The sequence below is a fragment of the Notechis scutatus genome, chromosome 8 (genome assembly GCF_049901735.1).
Source record: "Notechis scutatus isolate UNSWTSFEM ecotype Mainland chromosome 8, rNotScu1.2, whole genome shotgun sequence".
NCBI lineage: Eukaryota > Metazoa > Chordata > Lepidosauria > Squamata > Elapidae > Notechis > Notechis scutatus.
This window is the reverse complement of record NC_142016.1, coordinates 16100199-16116347: the sequence shown is the minus strand read 5'-3', so window position 1 is coordinate 16116347 and position 16149 is coordinate 16100199. Positions and strand designations below refer to the sequence as shown.

The 16149-nt window shown below is 40.6% G+C and overlaps 1 protein-coding gene across 3 annotated transcripts in view; it reads right to left on the bottom strand.

The window, feature by feature from the left end:
• Positions 1-729: 729 nt before the first annotated feature.
• Positions 730-16149, bottom strand: part of HIVEP3 (HIVEP zinc finger 3) — a 213420-nt gene continuing 198000 nt past the window's right edge. For all 3 annotated transcript variants that reach the window (XM_087970826.1, XM_087970825.1, XM_087970827.1), the window contains exons 8-10: positions 9629-9727; positions 3385-4427; positions 730-2858 (exon numbers count right to left, since the gene is read on the bottom strand). In XM_087970826.1, the coding sequence (XP_087826952.1) occupies positions 2004-2858; positions 3385-4427; positions 9629-9727 (1997 nt within the window). In that variant the 3' untranslated portion in view covers positions 730-2003. The remainder of the gene's footprint in view (positions 2859-3384; positions 4428-9628; positions 9728-16149) is intronic.

Sequence of the window (16149 nt, the reverse complement as noted above, 5' to 3'; positions counted from 1 at the left end):
AATTCCTTCATTGTAGTTTGTTTTAGTTTTTTATTTCATCTCTATCTGCTCATTAAGTTCGGACTGTATTGCTTTCTTTTGAAGACTATTTTTGAATACGTTTTATCTCCAACTGAGAATTATTGAACAGTGGGGCCAAGTTGGAGGCATTCAAGGACATTTATTTACGTTTTGGATTTTGTTACGTTTGTGTTATACTCCGGGTCATCACAGTGTCACTCACTTGACAGCTGCAGCGATTCACTTAACAGCAGCAGCAAGAAAGGTCGTAAAATGGAACAAGCCTCATTTAATGAATGTGTCTCGCTGAGCACAGAAACTCTGGGCTCAATTCGTGGTCATAAGTCGAGGACTATCTGCACATAGGTCGAAATCCAACCTCTTTGGAGGGCCTCCAGTTAAGCAATATCGTCTTTTAGAGGGAGACAATCTAATTGGGACAAACATATTGTGCAATCAGGAACAGAACTCTAGCAGGGACAGATGGAAGCACAAGCATGCACTTAACCTGGACTGGTGAGAAGTTCCATTGCTAATGGCTTGCACCATTGCTGAAGTCCTGGTTCAACACCCATCGTGGGTCCTTTTGTGCAGTAGAAGCTCCAATGGAATCTGTTGTAAGTTGGAAACTAAAGATTTCTTTGTTCTCTGCACTAGTTTTCAGAAACGAAAATGGGTCCCATCCGGATGTTATTAATTATTATTATTATTACTGTTATTTTTGGTATAAGAAACTTGGGGAAATATTTTATAAAAAGGAGAGACCTATTTCCAAATCTGAGGTTAGGTCTCTCATCTGTGAGAGCTCATTTGTCGAACACCGAGAGATCTCGAGAGCAGAAGAAGAAGAAAAGAAAAGCACAAAAAAAAAAAAAAAAAGGATTCTCGACTAAGTCTCAGCCGACGTTTACCAGCCAACTTTCATGGCTGGGTGTAAAAACAAAAAAAGCACCCTTTATAAGGATTGTGTGCACATGGATTTAAGCAGCAGCAGCAGCAGCAACATGGAATGTCAGCATTAAAGCAAGAATGGCTGCCAGATAAGAACAGATCCACACCATTCTCAGAACATTTGTTTTTTTACATTCAATATATTTCTATTTCCTTCCAATTTATTTTATTTTCTTAAAAAGGGGCTCACCCTTCATATGTCTTGTGTGTCTCTTTTTTTTTTTTTTTAAGAAAAAGTGCTTTTGTGGGTTGTATTTAGGGAGGCACCTGCTGAGATCGCCAAACTCCCACCCACCCACCCCCAATTTTTAGGGCAGGCAGGCAGAATTATTTTCACTGCCATTAATACCTTCCCAAAAGTAAGTGCTAATTTCATCAACAATTCAAGGGTAAACACTTCTTCCCCTCCCTCCCCCAATCAGAACAGTCACAGCTGTCCTTAAAGCACATTTACAGGCAACCAGAATAATGCAAATAATAATAATAATAATCATAAAAAAGAACCATTATAAAATAACAAGCACTTCACCACATATTAAATAAAGCATGTAATAAATAGGGGTGGAGGGTTATAACTTCTGTACAGGGGAGCAGATCTTTTTTTTTTTCTTTTTCTTTAAACAGTATCTCTGAAGAGGCATCCATTTTCCTAGAAGTTTTCAGTGCATCCTTTGGAAAAAAACAAAAATTCTCGATTCTTTCCTGTCTGCATTTTATCAGCGCCTGTTGGAACAGACTTGGTTAATGGCGATGGAGGGGCATGGGTGGATAGGCTCCTTTTCAAGAGTAGTAAAAACACTTGTAAGCTTCAGTTTGTGTGTGTGTGTGTGTGTGTGTGTGTGTGCATGTCAAGCAACCACAACAAAAAAGGGGGGGCATTGATAAAGGCACAAGTAAATGTAAAAGTAAAATGGAGGGGAGGGAGAGGGTATGATTTTTTTTCCCTACACCAGAGACCTTCCTTTAGCAACAATTATGCTAAAACCAAAATAGCACTGACCAAGGTCTGTTGTTTAACATCTGACAAATTGTTGACAGGACACAGCAAGGACTTAAGTCTTTCCTGTACTGCTCTCCACTCGGCTTTGAGCTAAACCGAAGCCTGCAGCATGTTCCAAGGATGGACTTTTTCTCCTATAGGCCCCTGCTTGCGGGGCCGGCTCTCCTGACAGGTTCCTTCTCCTGGGGGAGAGCTGGGGAGAGGACTGGCTGGATGAATGTTCCAACAAGCAGCCCATGCTGCTGCTTCGGTCTAGTGACTGCGTGGGGAGGCTTGAAATAAAAGCACAGGTGGATTTGAAAGTAGTGCACGAGCTGCCGCCGTATTTCTTCCCCTTCTTGGTGAAGGGTCCTTCTTCCCCAAGAGCCAAAGGCTTTGGAGAAGGCTCCCCCTTTGAGCAAGAACTCATCGGGGTGGCCAAACAGCTCTCCTGCTCTCCTGAACTACACGTTTTTACCCTGTATCCCTCCTCCTTGGATCGCGTTTGCTGAAGCTCGCTAGTCCTTGCTTTCCCTTCCGCGCAGATGCCGCTTCGAAGTGGCGATGTGGCCGACGAAGAAGGAGCTTCGTGTCTGTTTGGAAGTTCTTTGCCCCTGGCTTTCCTTGGGCTGAATCCGGGAGCGCTACCGCCGAGTTCAAAGTAGCTGGCCTGCAGGGACATCACCGATCCGTGCCCCAAGCTGGGATGGGTGCTGGGTCTCGCCTGGACCATTTGGATGCCCCCAATGGGGATCATCGGGCAAGGGCTCCTGGGTAATTGCTGGGAGTGCAAAGGGAGATGACTGAAAATATGGTCTTCCACTCGACCTGCAGCGCGAATGGGTACTTGGTGGAGCGACTGCAAAGGTCTGAAATAGAGATGTGGAATGATGCCGGGTGAAACTGTTGGGTTCCTGGACTCTGTCTTCTGCAACGACAAGAGGCATATAGAAAGTCAACTCTTAAGGTGGGAGCATACAGGTGTGGACACAAAACACTGCCTTACTTTAATAAGGAGATTATTATTATTATTATTATTATTATTATTATTATTATTATTATTATTATTATTATTATTATTATTATTATTATTATATTAATAATAATATAATAAAAAAAGGTGACTCAAAGAGGACACATTAAAAGAACATATTCCATTGCAACTGGTCCACTGCATCCTTCTCTCTTTCTTTGCTCTGTATTAAAACATAGCAAAACTAAAATGCACACCTCAAAAGAACACATCATGAAAAGGATTAGCTCTTGATGTTAACCCGGGCAATATCCATTTCCAAAGTTCCTGACCCCACCATTTGTAAAGCAAGGGTGCAAAAAACAGGGATTGGCAATAGAGGGACCTTCCGCATGGCCAATGACGTGAGACAATAGACATTGCAGTGAAAAAAAAAAACATCTGGAACACCATATGTTACCCATCTCTGAGCACAGCTTACCAGTTTAGGGTCTTCATGCAGCTCCGTATCTTTGTCGAAGGACCTGTGAGGTAGAGGCACTGAAGATGATGTTCCACGCGGAGTTTTACGTAAGTTTTGTACTTTTTCATCTACTGCCACTTGGCTATGAGAAGGCATCTCCTCTCTTCCTGGGGATGGATAACGTGAAGGTGGCTCTGAATAGCTCTGGGACAGCGTTTTCTTCAGAGATAAGTATCTAGATGATGACATTTCCCTGTTTGGAGAGACATATCTCACTGGAGAAACCCCTCTTGCTGGTGGAAGGTATAAGGGGGACAAGAGCTCCCTCTTTGAAGAGAAGTATCTGCTTGATGAGATCTCAAGTCTTGGCGATGAATTACAGAGGACAAATGACTCTCTCAGAGCTTGGTGACCGGAAGGCGTTTCTCCCGTGTGCGACAATCTTTTTGGTGAAGTTTCATTTTTGGTTAACAGATGCTTTCGAGCCGAGGACCGGTTGTTTCCACCACTGCTAACCCCAGTGTCCTTGCTTGGGGAACTCTTCCTTCTAGGTGTGATATCTTTGGAGACTGACAAATCCATTGCTAAGAGCATCTGCGGTCTTCTAACAGGTTCCTTCTCTGCTGAAGTTGAGAGCGCACTGGAGGACAGAGCTGGCCGATGAAGTCTTAACAAGCTGTGGCACACAGCAACTTCACAGCTGTCAGCTGACCATTTCATTTCAGGCTCTAAGGAGGCAGTCTGAGAACACCAAACAGTATGCTCATTACCAGAGGGAACATCTTCCACTGTGGACAAGGTTGTCTTGGTGCCTTTCTCCTGGGAAGAGAGAGAACGTCTTGGAGAGTTCCCTGGAAGAGACGTGTTCTTTGTTTCAGAAGGCTTTCCAGGTGATTCCTCTTGGTTTTCCTCTTCCTCCTCTTCCTCGTCCTCCTCCTCCTCCTCCTCTTCTTCATCATTGTCGTCATCGTCATCGGACTCTTCCAAGTCTGAAAACTGGTGTTCGGGTAACTCAGATCCCTCCAGTCCTTCTGAATCTTGGAAGAGATCTTCAGTGGTTCCTAAAAGGTGGAAGCAGAGCAGAATAATTTATCAGACAAGGATACATCATGGTAAAGGTAAAGGTTCCCCTCACACATACGGGCTAGTCGTTTCTGGCTCTAGGGGGCGCTGCTCATCTCCGTTACAAAGCCGAAGAGCCAGCGCTGTCCGAAGACGTCTCCGTGGTCATGTGGCCGGCAGGACTAAACACAGAAGGCGCACAGAACGCTGTTCCCTTCCCACCAAAGTGGTCCCTATTTTTCTACTTGCATTCATCATGGAAAATTGAGATAGAATTTTGTTTATCCATTCACTCAATCAATTTGTAAATTATAACAATTAAGTCTCTTGGAGGTTCACAACAAAAGACAACTGAAGGCAATTAAAATGTTTGTGATGAGAGAGTAACGAAATAAAATATTTCCAACTGCTAGGTTGGCAGAAGCTGGGGCAACTAATAACGGGAGCTCACTCCATTACACAGCGCTAAGGATTCGAACCACCAAACAGCTGACCTTTCTGATTGACAAGCTCAGCATCTTAGCCACTGAGCCACCGCGTCCCTAGGATACATAATACATGTACACATATTCATATACACACATATGTAGAAATATCAGGACAAACAACGCCTGGGCGATAATTGGAGGGAACTCCACAATGTTCTGTGTTAATGAGGAAGCGTACTTCAAAGGAAATTAGAAATGTAAATTTCATTAAAAGTGCCAGTCCATCTCAGATTGTTTTCAGCACAATCTAAGAACTAAGATACTGCTTCTGCCACTAATACGGATTTTACCTATAAAGGACACTTATTATTATGGGCTTTTCTCCATCTTCCCTTTCCCATTCCTGCTGGGTGGAAGCAGAGAAAATAAACATGTCTGTAGTTAGTTCAAGGAGGGTCAAATGAGGCTTTAATAGACACAATTCAAAGCTTCCTACTTCCTGGAATATCATGGAAAATTGAGATAGAATTTTGTTTATCCATTCACTCAATCAATTTGCAAATTATAACAATGAAGTCTCTTGGCAGTTCACAACAAAAGACAACTGAAGGCAATTAAAATATTTGAGATGAGAGGCTAATGAAGTAAAATATTTATATATTACAACAAACATTCAATTGGTTGTATAAATTCCCATAAGCTATCTGAAACCGTTCCATTTTCAATAGTCTCTGAAAAACTAATTTTTTGGGGGGTAAATATGTTCTCCAGTGGAAGAGTTAGTGATAAAAGGAAACCAGGCCGTCAAAGAATACAGCGGATTAGGATTGGATCAGTATCCACCAAGAATTTTCAGATATCCAGGTTTTCTCTACTAGGGTGTTTTTCATATCATTTCACTCTTGGGGCATTTCACTTATTTATCTACATAACAGAGGGCTGATTTATGAGCCTGTCATTCTTTGGAACATTACTCCCCAACAGAAATAAATAATATATTACATGGAAGGCAAACTAAGCTGTTGTGGGAAGACCAGTCAGGTGGAGATATTTCAAAAAGGGAGGTGTGGATGGAGGTAGGGAGGGGAGCAGGAATTAAATAGTTTTAATGAAGAAATGTAGCAAATGGGTCAACATTTATTTAAAGGAATGAAATAACAGAATCCTAGGACTGGAAGAAACATTAGAACACTAGAACTAAGGAGAAATTTCCTGACAGTTAGAACAATTAATCAGTGGAACAACTTGCCTCCAGAAGTTGTAAATGCTCCAACACTGGGAGGTTTTAAGAAGAGATTGGATAACCATTTGTCTGAAGTGGTGTAGGATTTCCTTCTTAGGCAGGGGGTTGGACTAGAAGACCTCCAAGGTCCTTTCCAACTCTGTTATTCTATTCTATTCTATTCTATTCTATTCTATTCTATTCTATTCTATTCTATTCTATTCTATTCTATTCTAATCTAATCTAATTCTAATCCATTCACGGCCCAAGCAGAAATCCTCAGACCACCCCAAACAAATGTTCATCTAACCTTGATGGAGCAACCATAACTTCAGAAAGCAGATTTCTTCACTGTTTAATAGGTCTCATGAAACTCATTCTTTCAAGTTTTGATCTCTCTCTACAAAGTGTCTTATCCTACACAAGTAGTCCTCAATTTACAACAGTTCATTTAGTGACTATTCAAAGTTACAGTGGCACTGAAAAAGTAGCATATGACCATTTTTTCACACTTACGACCATTGCAGCATCCCCATAATCACGTGATTAAAACTCAGATCCTTGGCAACTGACTCTTGTTTATGATGGTTGCAGTGTCCTGGGGTCATGCAATCACCTTTTGAAAACTTCTGACAAGCAGAGTCAATAGAGAAGCCAGATTCACTTAACAACCAAGGCCCAGATTAAAACAACATACCTCATGTGTGGCCAGAATGTGAAAAAGACAGTTAATACAGCACCATTTTGTGACTAAAATGGTCCGACAGAGATCGGCATATGTGGGCCTGATTGGGGTAGGTTGTAAGGGTGATACAGAAATATAATTGTATGTCATTTTATTCTATTTAATATATTTTATGCCTTAATTATTGTGTTTTAACTCATGATTATTGCACTTTACCCTATTCTTATCTTAAATGGTTTTTATAAGATCTTATTGGTAATACACGTTTGAACCTTGTATTTTGATGTGGCCTATTGGCTAATCAAAGGGACGTGGTGGTTCAGTGGCTAAAATACTGAGCTTGTCGATCAGAAAGGTCAGCAGTTCAGCGGTTCGAATCCCTAGCGCCACGTAACGGAGTGAGCTCCCGTTACTTGTCCCAGCTTCTGCCAACCTAGCAGTTCAAAAGTATGTAAAAATGCAAGTAGAAAAATAGGGACCACCTTTGGTGGGAAGGTAACAGTGTTCCATGCGCCTTCAGCGTTTAGTCCTGCCGGCCACATGACCACGGAGACGTCTTTGGACAGTGCTGGCTCTTCGACTTTGTAAAGGAGATGAGCACCACCCCCTAGAGCCAGAAACGTCTAGCACACATGTGCGAGGGGAACCTTTACCTTTACCTTATAGGCTAATCAATAAAGCTAATTTAATCTAACTCAACAACCATGTTACTAACTTAACCACTGCAATGATTCAGTTAACAACTATGGCAAGAAAGGTCATAACATGATGACTCAGTACGGCTGGGTTGGCACGGAACAAGCTGCACTGGCACACCCACTGGCCATTGTGAGTTGTCACAGACCCTCCTGGCTTCAGCCTTCACTGTCCTGTAGTTCTCTACAGCACCAGCCAAAATCACAATTTCCAGCAAACAGTCAAGCCAACAGATCTGTTTTCATTCCCTTTGTCTACTCCTTTGAAAACTTAGAATATATCTGACATCATGGTTTGGCCAGGGCTACCCAATGTCTCAGAATGCCCCTGAAAGCGAACCAGAGGCAATTCATCTAAAAGGCAAAGAACCATTCTGGAAAAGCTCCCTTGAAGCTCATCAGTTATTCTGAGTAAGCTAACAGACTCGAAAACTCCTCCGGCAATTTGATGCCAGAGCAGATGTCCATGGCTGACACATATGAGTGCACCTCCCTTGTGACTGACACAATACCGCTCCCTCGCCCTCCCTTGCCTGCATGTGCTTTCATCCCCAGGGGTGAAACTCTGGCAAGGCACCAATGCTTCCAAACACTGTTTTTTGCCTGTTGCAAAGCAAAAAGAGGGAAACACACCCACACATTGAGGTGGGGAGAGGGATGGAGAGAGGGACAGAAGGAGGGAGGGAGAGAGAGGGGGGAGAGAGAATATCTATCTATCTATCTATCTATCTATCTATCTATCTATCTATCTATCTATCTATCTCCCTCCCTCCCTCCCTCCCTCCCCCCCCTCTCCTTCTCCCAAGCAGAGACAGAACTTGGGGAAATGATGGCCTGAATTGATCTCTTACAGATAATTGTTGAAATTTAGCTAGGAGCCATATGCAGCTCAAAAGCCACACTTTCCCCCACTCTATCTCAAATCAGGACTGACAACTCGAAAAGAATAAAAACAAAATCAGTGCTGCGGAGACAGAAGCTCTCGTAATGATGGCGAAATTCCCACCTACTTATTAGACCAGGAGTCAAATGTTCCCCCAGATCTGCACCTCTACTTAGCATCAAGAATGGTATCTAGGGGTGAGCAACCAAGACCCTTGAGATGATTCACACCACAGTTGTCATAATCTCTCAGCCGGGGTCATGCTATCTATTATCTATACCTGTCGATGACTACTTCAGCATCAACCACAACAATACAAGCATACACAAGATACATACTCAAGTTAAACCGCACCAAACTCGATTGCAGGAAATACAACTTGAGCAACAGAGTGGTCAATGCCTGGAATACACTACCTGACTCTGGTTTCTTCCCCAAACCCCCAAACACTTTAACCTCAGACTGTCTACTGTTCACTTCACCCCATTCCTAAGAGGTCTGTAAGGGGCGTGCATAAGCACACCAACATGCCTACCGTCCCTGTCCTAATGTTTCCTTTTTGTTCGTATCCATTTCATGTATTCATAATCATGTTTATACTTATACATGTTATCTAATACATGCTTGACAAAATAAATAAACAAACAAATGAATGAATGAATGAATAAAATGCTCTGTTCTGACCCAGGCTTCATAAACCATAATGATGCACAAATGTATTTTTAAAACAAAACCTATTTTATTGCAATGCTGGGAATTGTTTTCATTCCCAGCCAGAATTAGTCTCAAACAGTCCCCTAAGTGCTGCCAAAAACAGAAGTATCCAATTAACTAGAAAAGAAACCAATCAAAGTAAAAAAAAAACCAACTGAAGTACAAGGAGCTTCAACGATGACTCTGAACTGATTGAACTACTTTACTTCCTGCAAAGGTTTCATCATCTTGGCCTGACTTTTATCCCTTATGGGAGGGGCAATCACCTCCAAGCCTTACTCCCGAGTCACCCCTTTTGTTTCAGCTGCTCTTGCCTTCTAGCAGCTCTGAGCACACACACATTGGGAACAGGCTCCCCTGGTTCCTCTGCCTTGCTGCTGCCAGACTCTGGAGACTCCAGAGGCAGCACCCCATTCCCAGATGGTCCTGGCCCCATCCCTGCATCGGACACAGGACCCTCATCTGAGTCCTCTCCAGACTCCCTGATTCGTCCCCTGGGCATGGGCACTCAATCCCAGCCATGTGGAGAGCATCAGGTTCCATTTCCCCAAAAGCATAGTCCCAAATCTTTACCTTCCTCTGGTTCCAGCTCCCCTGGTGAAGACGCCAACACACCCATCTCCTGACATTTTTTGCTGTGGGCTTTTGACTTCATATGTTTAGTCAGATTCCCTACAAATGAAAACAGAACAGGCACAAATCATCAGTTGTTGTTTGCTAGCTGCCCATAGCAACCAGTAACGTTTATCGGCAAGTGATGCTTTACATTCCAGGCAAGAAAACAGAAGGCTGCCCTTAGTGGCTAATTTGCTTCCCCCCAATTACTACAGAATTGCTTTTCACAACTGCTAGCTCTCATGCAAGGCAGAAAAACCAGCGGGCACATGCTTTACAAAAACAGGGAAAGCGCTACTCAAAACCCTTCCCTGCGACATGCAAAAGAGGCAGGGGATAGTGGATACTCATTGCCAGAGCGCATAAAGCAGAGAGGACCACAACATGCCTAGGGGTGCCAGGTGGCTGCAATTCTTGAGGTGACGATGATGGAATTCCCAAATCAAATATCCAAAAGCTCAGAGAGGTTTTTGGTTTTTTAAAAAATAGAACTATTACCTTTGGCTGTCTTTTTGTCTGAAAAAAAATACTGACCTAGGACATTAACACAATCGTAAATTCTACCCCAGAAATTAGCAAAGATAGAGGTGTCAAAGGAGATCTGGGAATGGAGTAAAACAAAGAAAAAAACTAAAGCTCTCCCTAAGGCATGACTAAATTCTCATTTTTAATTTAGGATAAACTTTTACGATGGTTCTTTCACCTCTTGCTTTATCCTTGCAATATTTTTTTAAAAATTTAAATGCACACACTTTGCATTCTGAAGTCTGTTTTTCAAAGTCTCTGCTACCATTCCATTAAAACCTCAGCCAATTTTTATATTCTCCCAACTTCTGGAAATCATTATTCAGGTCATCTAAATCAACATCTTATTTTTTTTTAAACAAGGAGTACTGTTGTCTTTGTTCGGTTGCCAAGTCATGTCCGACTCTTCACAACTCCATAGTCCATAGCAAGCCATCCTCCCCAGTCTCCAGGAGTTTGCTCAAATTCTTGTTCATTGCATCAATAACTGTCTAACATCTATCTGATCCTCTGCTGTTCCCTTTTCCTTTTGCTTTCCATCTTTCCCTACTTCAGGGTCTTTTCGAACGAGTCCTCTCCTCTCCTTTGGTGGCCAAAATATTGGAGCTTCAGCTTCAATTTCTGTCTTTCCAAAGAACAATCAGAATTGATTTCCTTTAGGATCGACTGATTTGATATCCTTATAGTGCAAGGAACTCTCCAGCACACACAAAAAAAAGAGTGCCTGCTCATTTAATAACATTAAATCATGATCTGAATACAACAGCAAGCAAATGTGAAACAGAAAAGGGGTTTATCTAGAATTACCCTTGATTTCTTGCATTTGAAAGCAAGATAGATTTGCTATGGACACAAGGACTGCTTCAAATTAAATACAAGCCGTGTTTTGGGAATAATGTCTATGTGTCGGATAATAAATTAAAACAGGTAGGAACTGCTCAGCTTCCAGGTGCTCGGGTAAATGTGACTTTAGGGGACCGGAATGGGGAATGTTGTAATAAAGCAGCAGAAGAACATGATGAGGGACTGAGCTAATGAATCATTCGAAACCTAAGAGCCACATGGCTTTATGCATTAAGGATCATTTTTAAAAACCCTTCAGTTTAAGTCTTTAAATTAAATTGCAGTTGTTGCTTAACCCAACCATGGAAGTTAGTTACAAAGTCTCAGAGGTTGAAAATACAAAGAGATTGCTTGATGTGTTTTTGGAGAGTGTAACAATGAGAGTTTATAACCTTACAGTCTCTTTCTGCAATTCAGAATGTAAGGAAGGGAGAAATTCTGAAACACTCAAGCGGGAGAAACATTTGGGAATGTAATAGTAGCTTTATTATGAATCCTAGGAACTGTATCCAACAGCAGATAGAGGAAATAAACTTTAATCAGGTCCTAAGTAACCAATTTCTCCACTGAAATCACCAGAAGTAAATGTCTAAAACAGCAAAACAGTACAATAGCAGGGAAGATAGATGACTGGGCTATGAAAGAAATGTAATTGGACTGGCACTGAAATCAAACAAAACCATGTTTAGTTTTTTGCCCATTTTTTGTCCTGATTCAATCCACATTAGGGAAGTACAGTTCACATAATCTTACTTCAAGGATTAGGGTAGGCTTTATCTTGAAAAATGCTACATATTCTTGAACTATAAGATTACAGAGACAAAAAGACACGAGTTCCTTTTTTTTTCTTCCATGAGCTACCTTACCTAGAGAAAAAACATATTTTTGAGCAGTGGGCTTATAAAAAACCATTGTCCCAATTACTTAATGTAGAAAGGATCTAACTTTCTCAATTAGAATAACTACTGGAATATCTATTTCCAAAAAAAAGAATTTCTTCAAATCAAAGGGTTTGCACGAGTCTTAGATGCAAGCTCAAAACTTCTCTTTCTTACCAACACCAAGTACTATAGTGTAACATATCAGACTCCCAAATTCCCTTTTAGGCCTAGACTTGTATTCAAGATACACTTTTCAAACTCTAGATTGAGGCATTCTGGAGAATTTTAAAAGTTTGCACTTTATTTCATGACCTCAAATTAATATATATTACCCTAATATAGAGGTTAGAATTTATCCAAATTAGTTCAGACTCTTCAGCACATGGATATGTGATAGTAAAGATTTTGGGATTCCAAATGATTAAGTACTCTGGACAGTGATTCTAGCTTTTGCTTATGGATCAATGTAATGGCGTCATCCTTTTTATATTCCTCTCCCTGTTTCTAATATGAAAGTGGTAATGAATAGGACTTATTTTTACTATAGTTACAATTATCTAATCAAGAAGAACCATAAAATAGTTGGCATATTACACCATCTAAAGAAGAATGAGTTCTTAATAATAAAAAAGCAACATGATACATTAAGGCTTGTTCATTGTGGAGGTGTGTTTTCAATGAATTGTTACACTTCAGTCGCCTGAGGAGATACCTTCACATATATCATAATGTTTAATTATATTAAAGTGGGAACAATGGAAGAGTTATTAAATAATAGATTATATTATTCCCAGTGTGAGCTAAATATTGGTACAAGTTTTCTTGTTTGTGCCCAAGTTTGTTTTTGTGTAGTCTCCATTTCTTTTCCTTTTTTTTCTTTCTTCCTTTCCTATCCTATCCTATCCTATCCTATCCTATCCTATCCTATCCTATCCTATCCTATCACAATCCTCTTTGTAATATTTGCAGCTAAGTCATAGGGAATTAATGCTATAAATAAAGGATTTTGTTATTCGGGGGGGAAAAATTAAGGACAGAAATGAGAATATGAAATCATATAAACTGACCACAGCCCCACATCTGCTCATACATGACTAGAAATAGGAAGAAATGTCAGTTTTTTTCACCTCTTCCAGTTACTCACTAAATGCTAAATCAGTCCAGATTGGGCTTTTCAGTTCTAAGGGTTTTTTTTATTCGCACCTTTATTACTTTATAAGTAACTCAAGATGGCGAATATACCTATTATTCTTTCCTCTTCCTATTTTCCCCACAACAATTCTGTTAGGTGGGTTGGGCTGAGACAGAGTGATTGGCCTGAAGCCTCTCAGCCAGCATTCATGTCCAAGACAGGATTAGAATCCACCATCTTCTGGTTTCTTAGCCAGCACCTTCACTACTACCACAATCAGTTTAACAATAGTTATTCTTTTTGGATAGCCACAGAATTTGGCTATCCAAATTGAGCATAGCAAAATTTATGCAAAGATCATTAAATGCAGCAGATCAAACAAAGTAATGTTGTGATGGCATTCTTTACTATATATTTATGTATCTCTGTGGTTTGTGTATCTGCATAATAGGCACTTTTAGGATCAAGCTTAAGTTAAATTATAATAATAAATTCTCTTTGCAACAAACTACCAAAGCAGAAAGAAAAAGGAAAGGAAAAAAATGGGGAAAAGGCCCATTCACTATATGTGAATAAAACAACCCAAACAAAATTTCAATTCTCATTTCCTTCAGTCGGAGAATGAAGTCTGTTTTTGCTCAGTACTTGGATTCTAAGTGGCTTAGATGTACTCAAATAATTCTATGGCACAGAACAACCTTTTACTGGATCTTTAAAAGCATCTTTCCCCATCTTCTAAGGTGAATATTTGAAATTGCTTAAATTCACTTCAAAGGCTGCATCCCACTAATCCATTATAACATGTGCACTGAAAAATACCTTAGATTTGTTTGTGCAATAGAATTTGGTTTCTTTCTAGAAAGCAAGCACACAAGCAAGAAAACTTTTTGGGGGGTGTTATAATTCAGAGAGGAAAAAACTTTTTCCAACAAACGACCTCTCCAGAAGCTGGGTTTCTTTACAGAAGGAATAAATGCTATGCTACCTTGTAACTCAATGACGAATATTGTTTACACTATTGTATTTGACCAGTATCTTGAGATTAACACAAATCTGGCTGCAAATTATTTCCCAACTATCTCATTTTCCAAAAGTATCACAGCATCAATTGAACATGTCAAGTCCCACAACACTCTTATTTAGGTTTCTTATCTTCATCTGAAAACTTTTGGCAATACCATGGATACTAGGAACTTTTTCCTAGTTCAAGCTTCAGGATAAAATCCCAGAAAATTGTCAACCATCTTTCTCCAAGTTTATTGCTTTGTCCAAAGTTATACTATAATAATGTTTACAAATCAACAAAGATGGAATAGAATGGAATCAATGTTCCATGTCTGCCTTGATAGGCTTCTGTTATGCAGTCATTCTTTTATATGCAGAAATGAGGACCTATATTTTCATTAGATACAGATACAGATAATCAGAGTTGGAAGGGACCTTGTAGGTCATCTAGTCCAACCCCCCGCCCAAGCGGGAGACCCTATACCATTTCTGACAAAGGGCAGTCCAATCTCTTCTTGAAAGTCTTAACTGATGGCGCTCCCACAACTTCCGAGGGCAAGCTGTTCCATTGGTTGATTGTTCTCACTGTCAGAAAGTTTCTCCTTGTTTCCAGGTTAAATCTCTCCTTGTTCAATTTCCATCCATTATTCCTTGTCTGGCCTACAGGAGCTTTAGAAAAAGGCTTGACCCCTTCCTCCCTGTGGCAGCCCCTCAAATATTGGAAGACCGCTATCATGTCTCCCCTGGTCCTTCTCTTCACTAGACTAGCCAAGCCCAGTTCCTATAACCGTTCTTCATATGTTTTAGTCTCCAGTCCCCTAATCATCCTGGTTGCTCTTCTCTGTACTTTTTCTAGAGTCTCAACATCTTTTTTACAATGTGGTGACCAAAACTGGATGCAGCACTCTTATTATACAAGCATTATGATGTTCCTTGCACTGAGACTCAACCCAAAAAAGATTCAGGGGACAGGTGAGGTGCAAATCTCCATCTGATCAAGAGGAATCAGAGCTTTCCTTTATGTCCTCCTATATAAAAATTCAGTCCGCCCTTCCACCTCAAATTCTGATTACTACAGTACAACCCTAGAGGCTTTGGCTATTTTTTCAGCTACACAAGCAGCATGAAACTACAGTAATTGCCTTGAATTGTTTTAAAGATTGCTGCCATCATCCCCTAGGAATTAAATTAATGACTAGGTTCGTCTGCATTTTTAGATACTATATTCTCTGCCAGGACAACAGCTTTTCCTTATGAAGTTGTCCAAGGTCCTGAAAATGCTGTAATTATCTTTACGGTATATGTTCTGTTTTACCTGCATACTTGTGCTCTGTGTTGTTTAGACTTCTGGGAAAGTCACAATAGATGTTCAGGGACTTATTAGAATAGTTTCAAACAAAACCTTGCAAACTTTTAAGAGCTGCTGATTTTTCCCCCTGTCACAGATGAGGGGGGGAGGGGAGGGAGGGAGGGAGGAGGAGAGAGAGAGAGAGAGAGAGAGAGAGAGAGAGAGAGAGAATGAGAATGGCTGACTTTCAGAATAACTATCTATCTCCCCACATAGGACACACAACTATATTGATGTACGATGTACAAGAAGAAAAAGAATAAGGATGGAATCAGAAAATATATTTTATTTCTCCTGTGTGCTATCAGTATTCTTGACAAGAGTTGTGGAAGGTATTCAAAAGGAATGGATGCTGGGAATTGAGAGGATCATGAGCAAAGCATTTGAGATGATAGGTAGGTAGGTAAGTAGGTAGAGAGGGAGGGAGGGAGGGAGAAAGGTAGAGAAGGAGAAAGGGATAGAAAAGCAAATTCCAAACATCTAATTATTTTGGAAAAAAGTTCAATTCTTTCTGATTTTCTTCAGGAAAAAAACTTCTAAACTAAAGAGGCACATTCCCCCTTGCCTATGTTTCATTGAACTGAACAACAAACTCTATATACATCTCAAAATTCAGATGATGGCTAATGAACCCTAGACCAGAACTTCTATTGTCTCACAATCATTCCATCCCACTTTTCAATTGCACCAAGATATCAAAGAAGGACCCCAAATACTTTTTCCGTAGCCATTTATGTGATCCTCC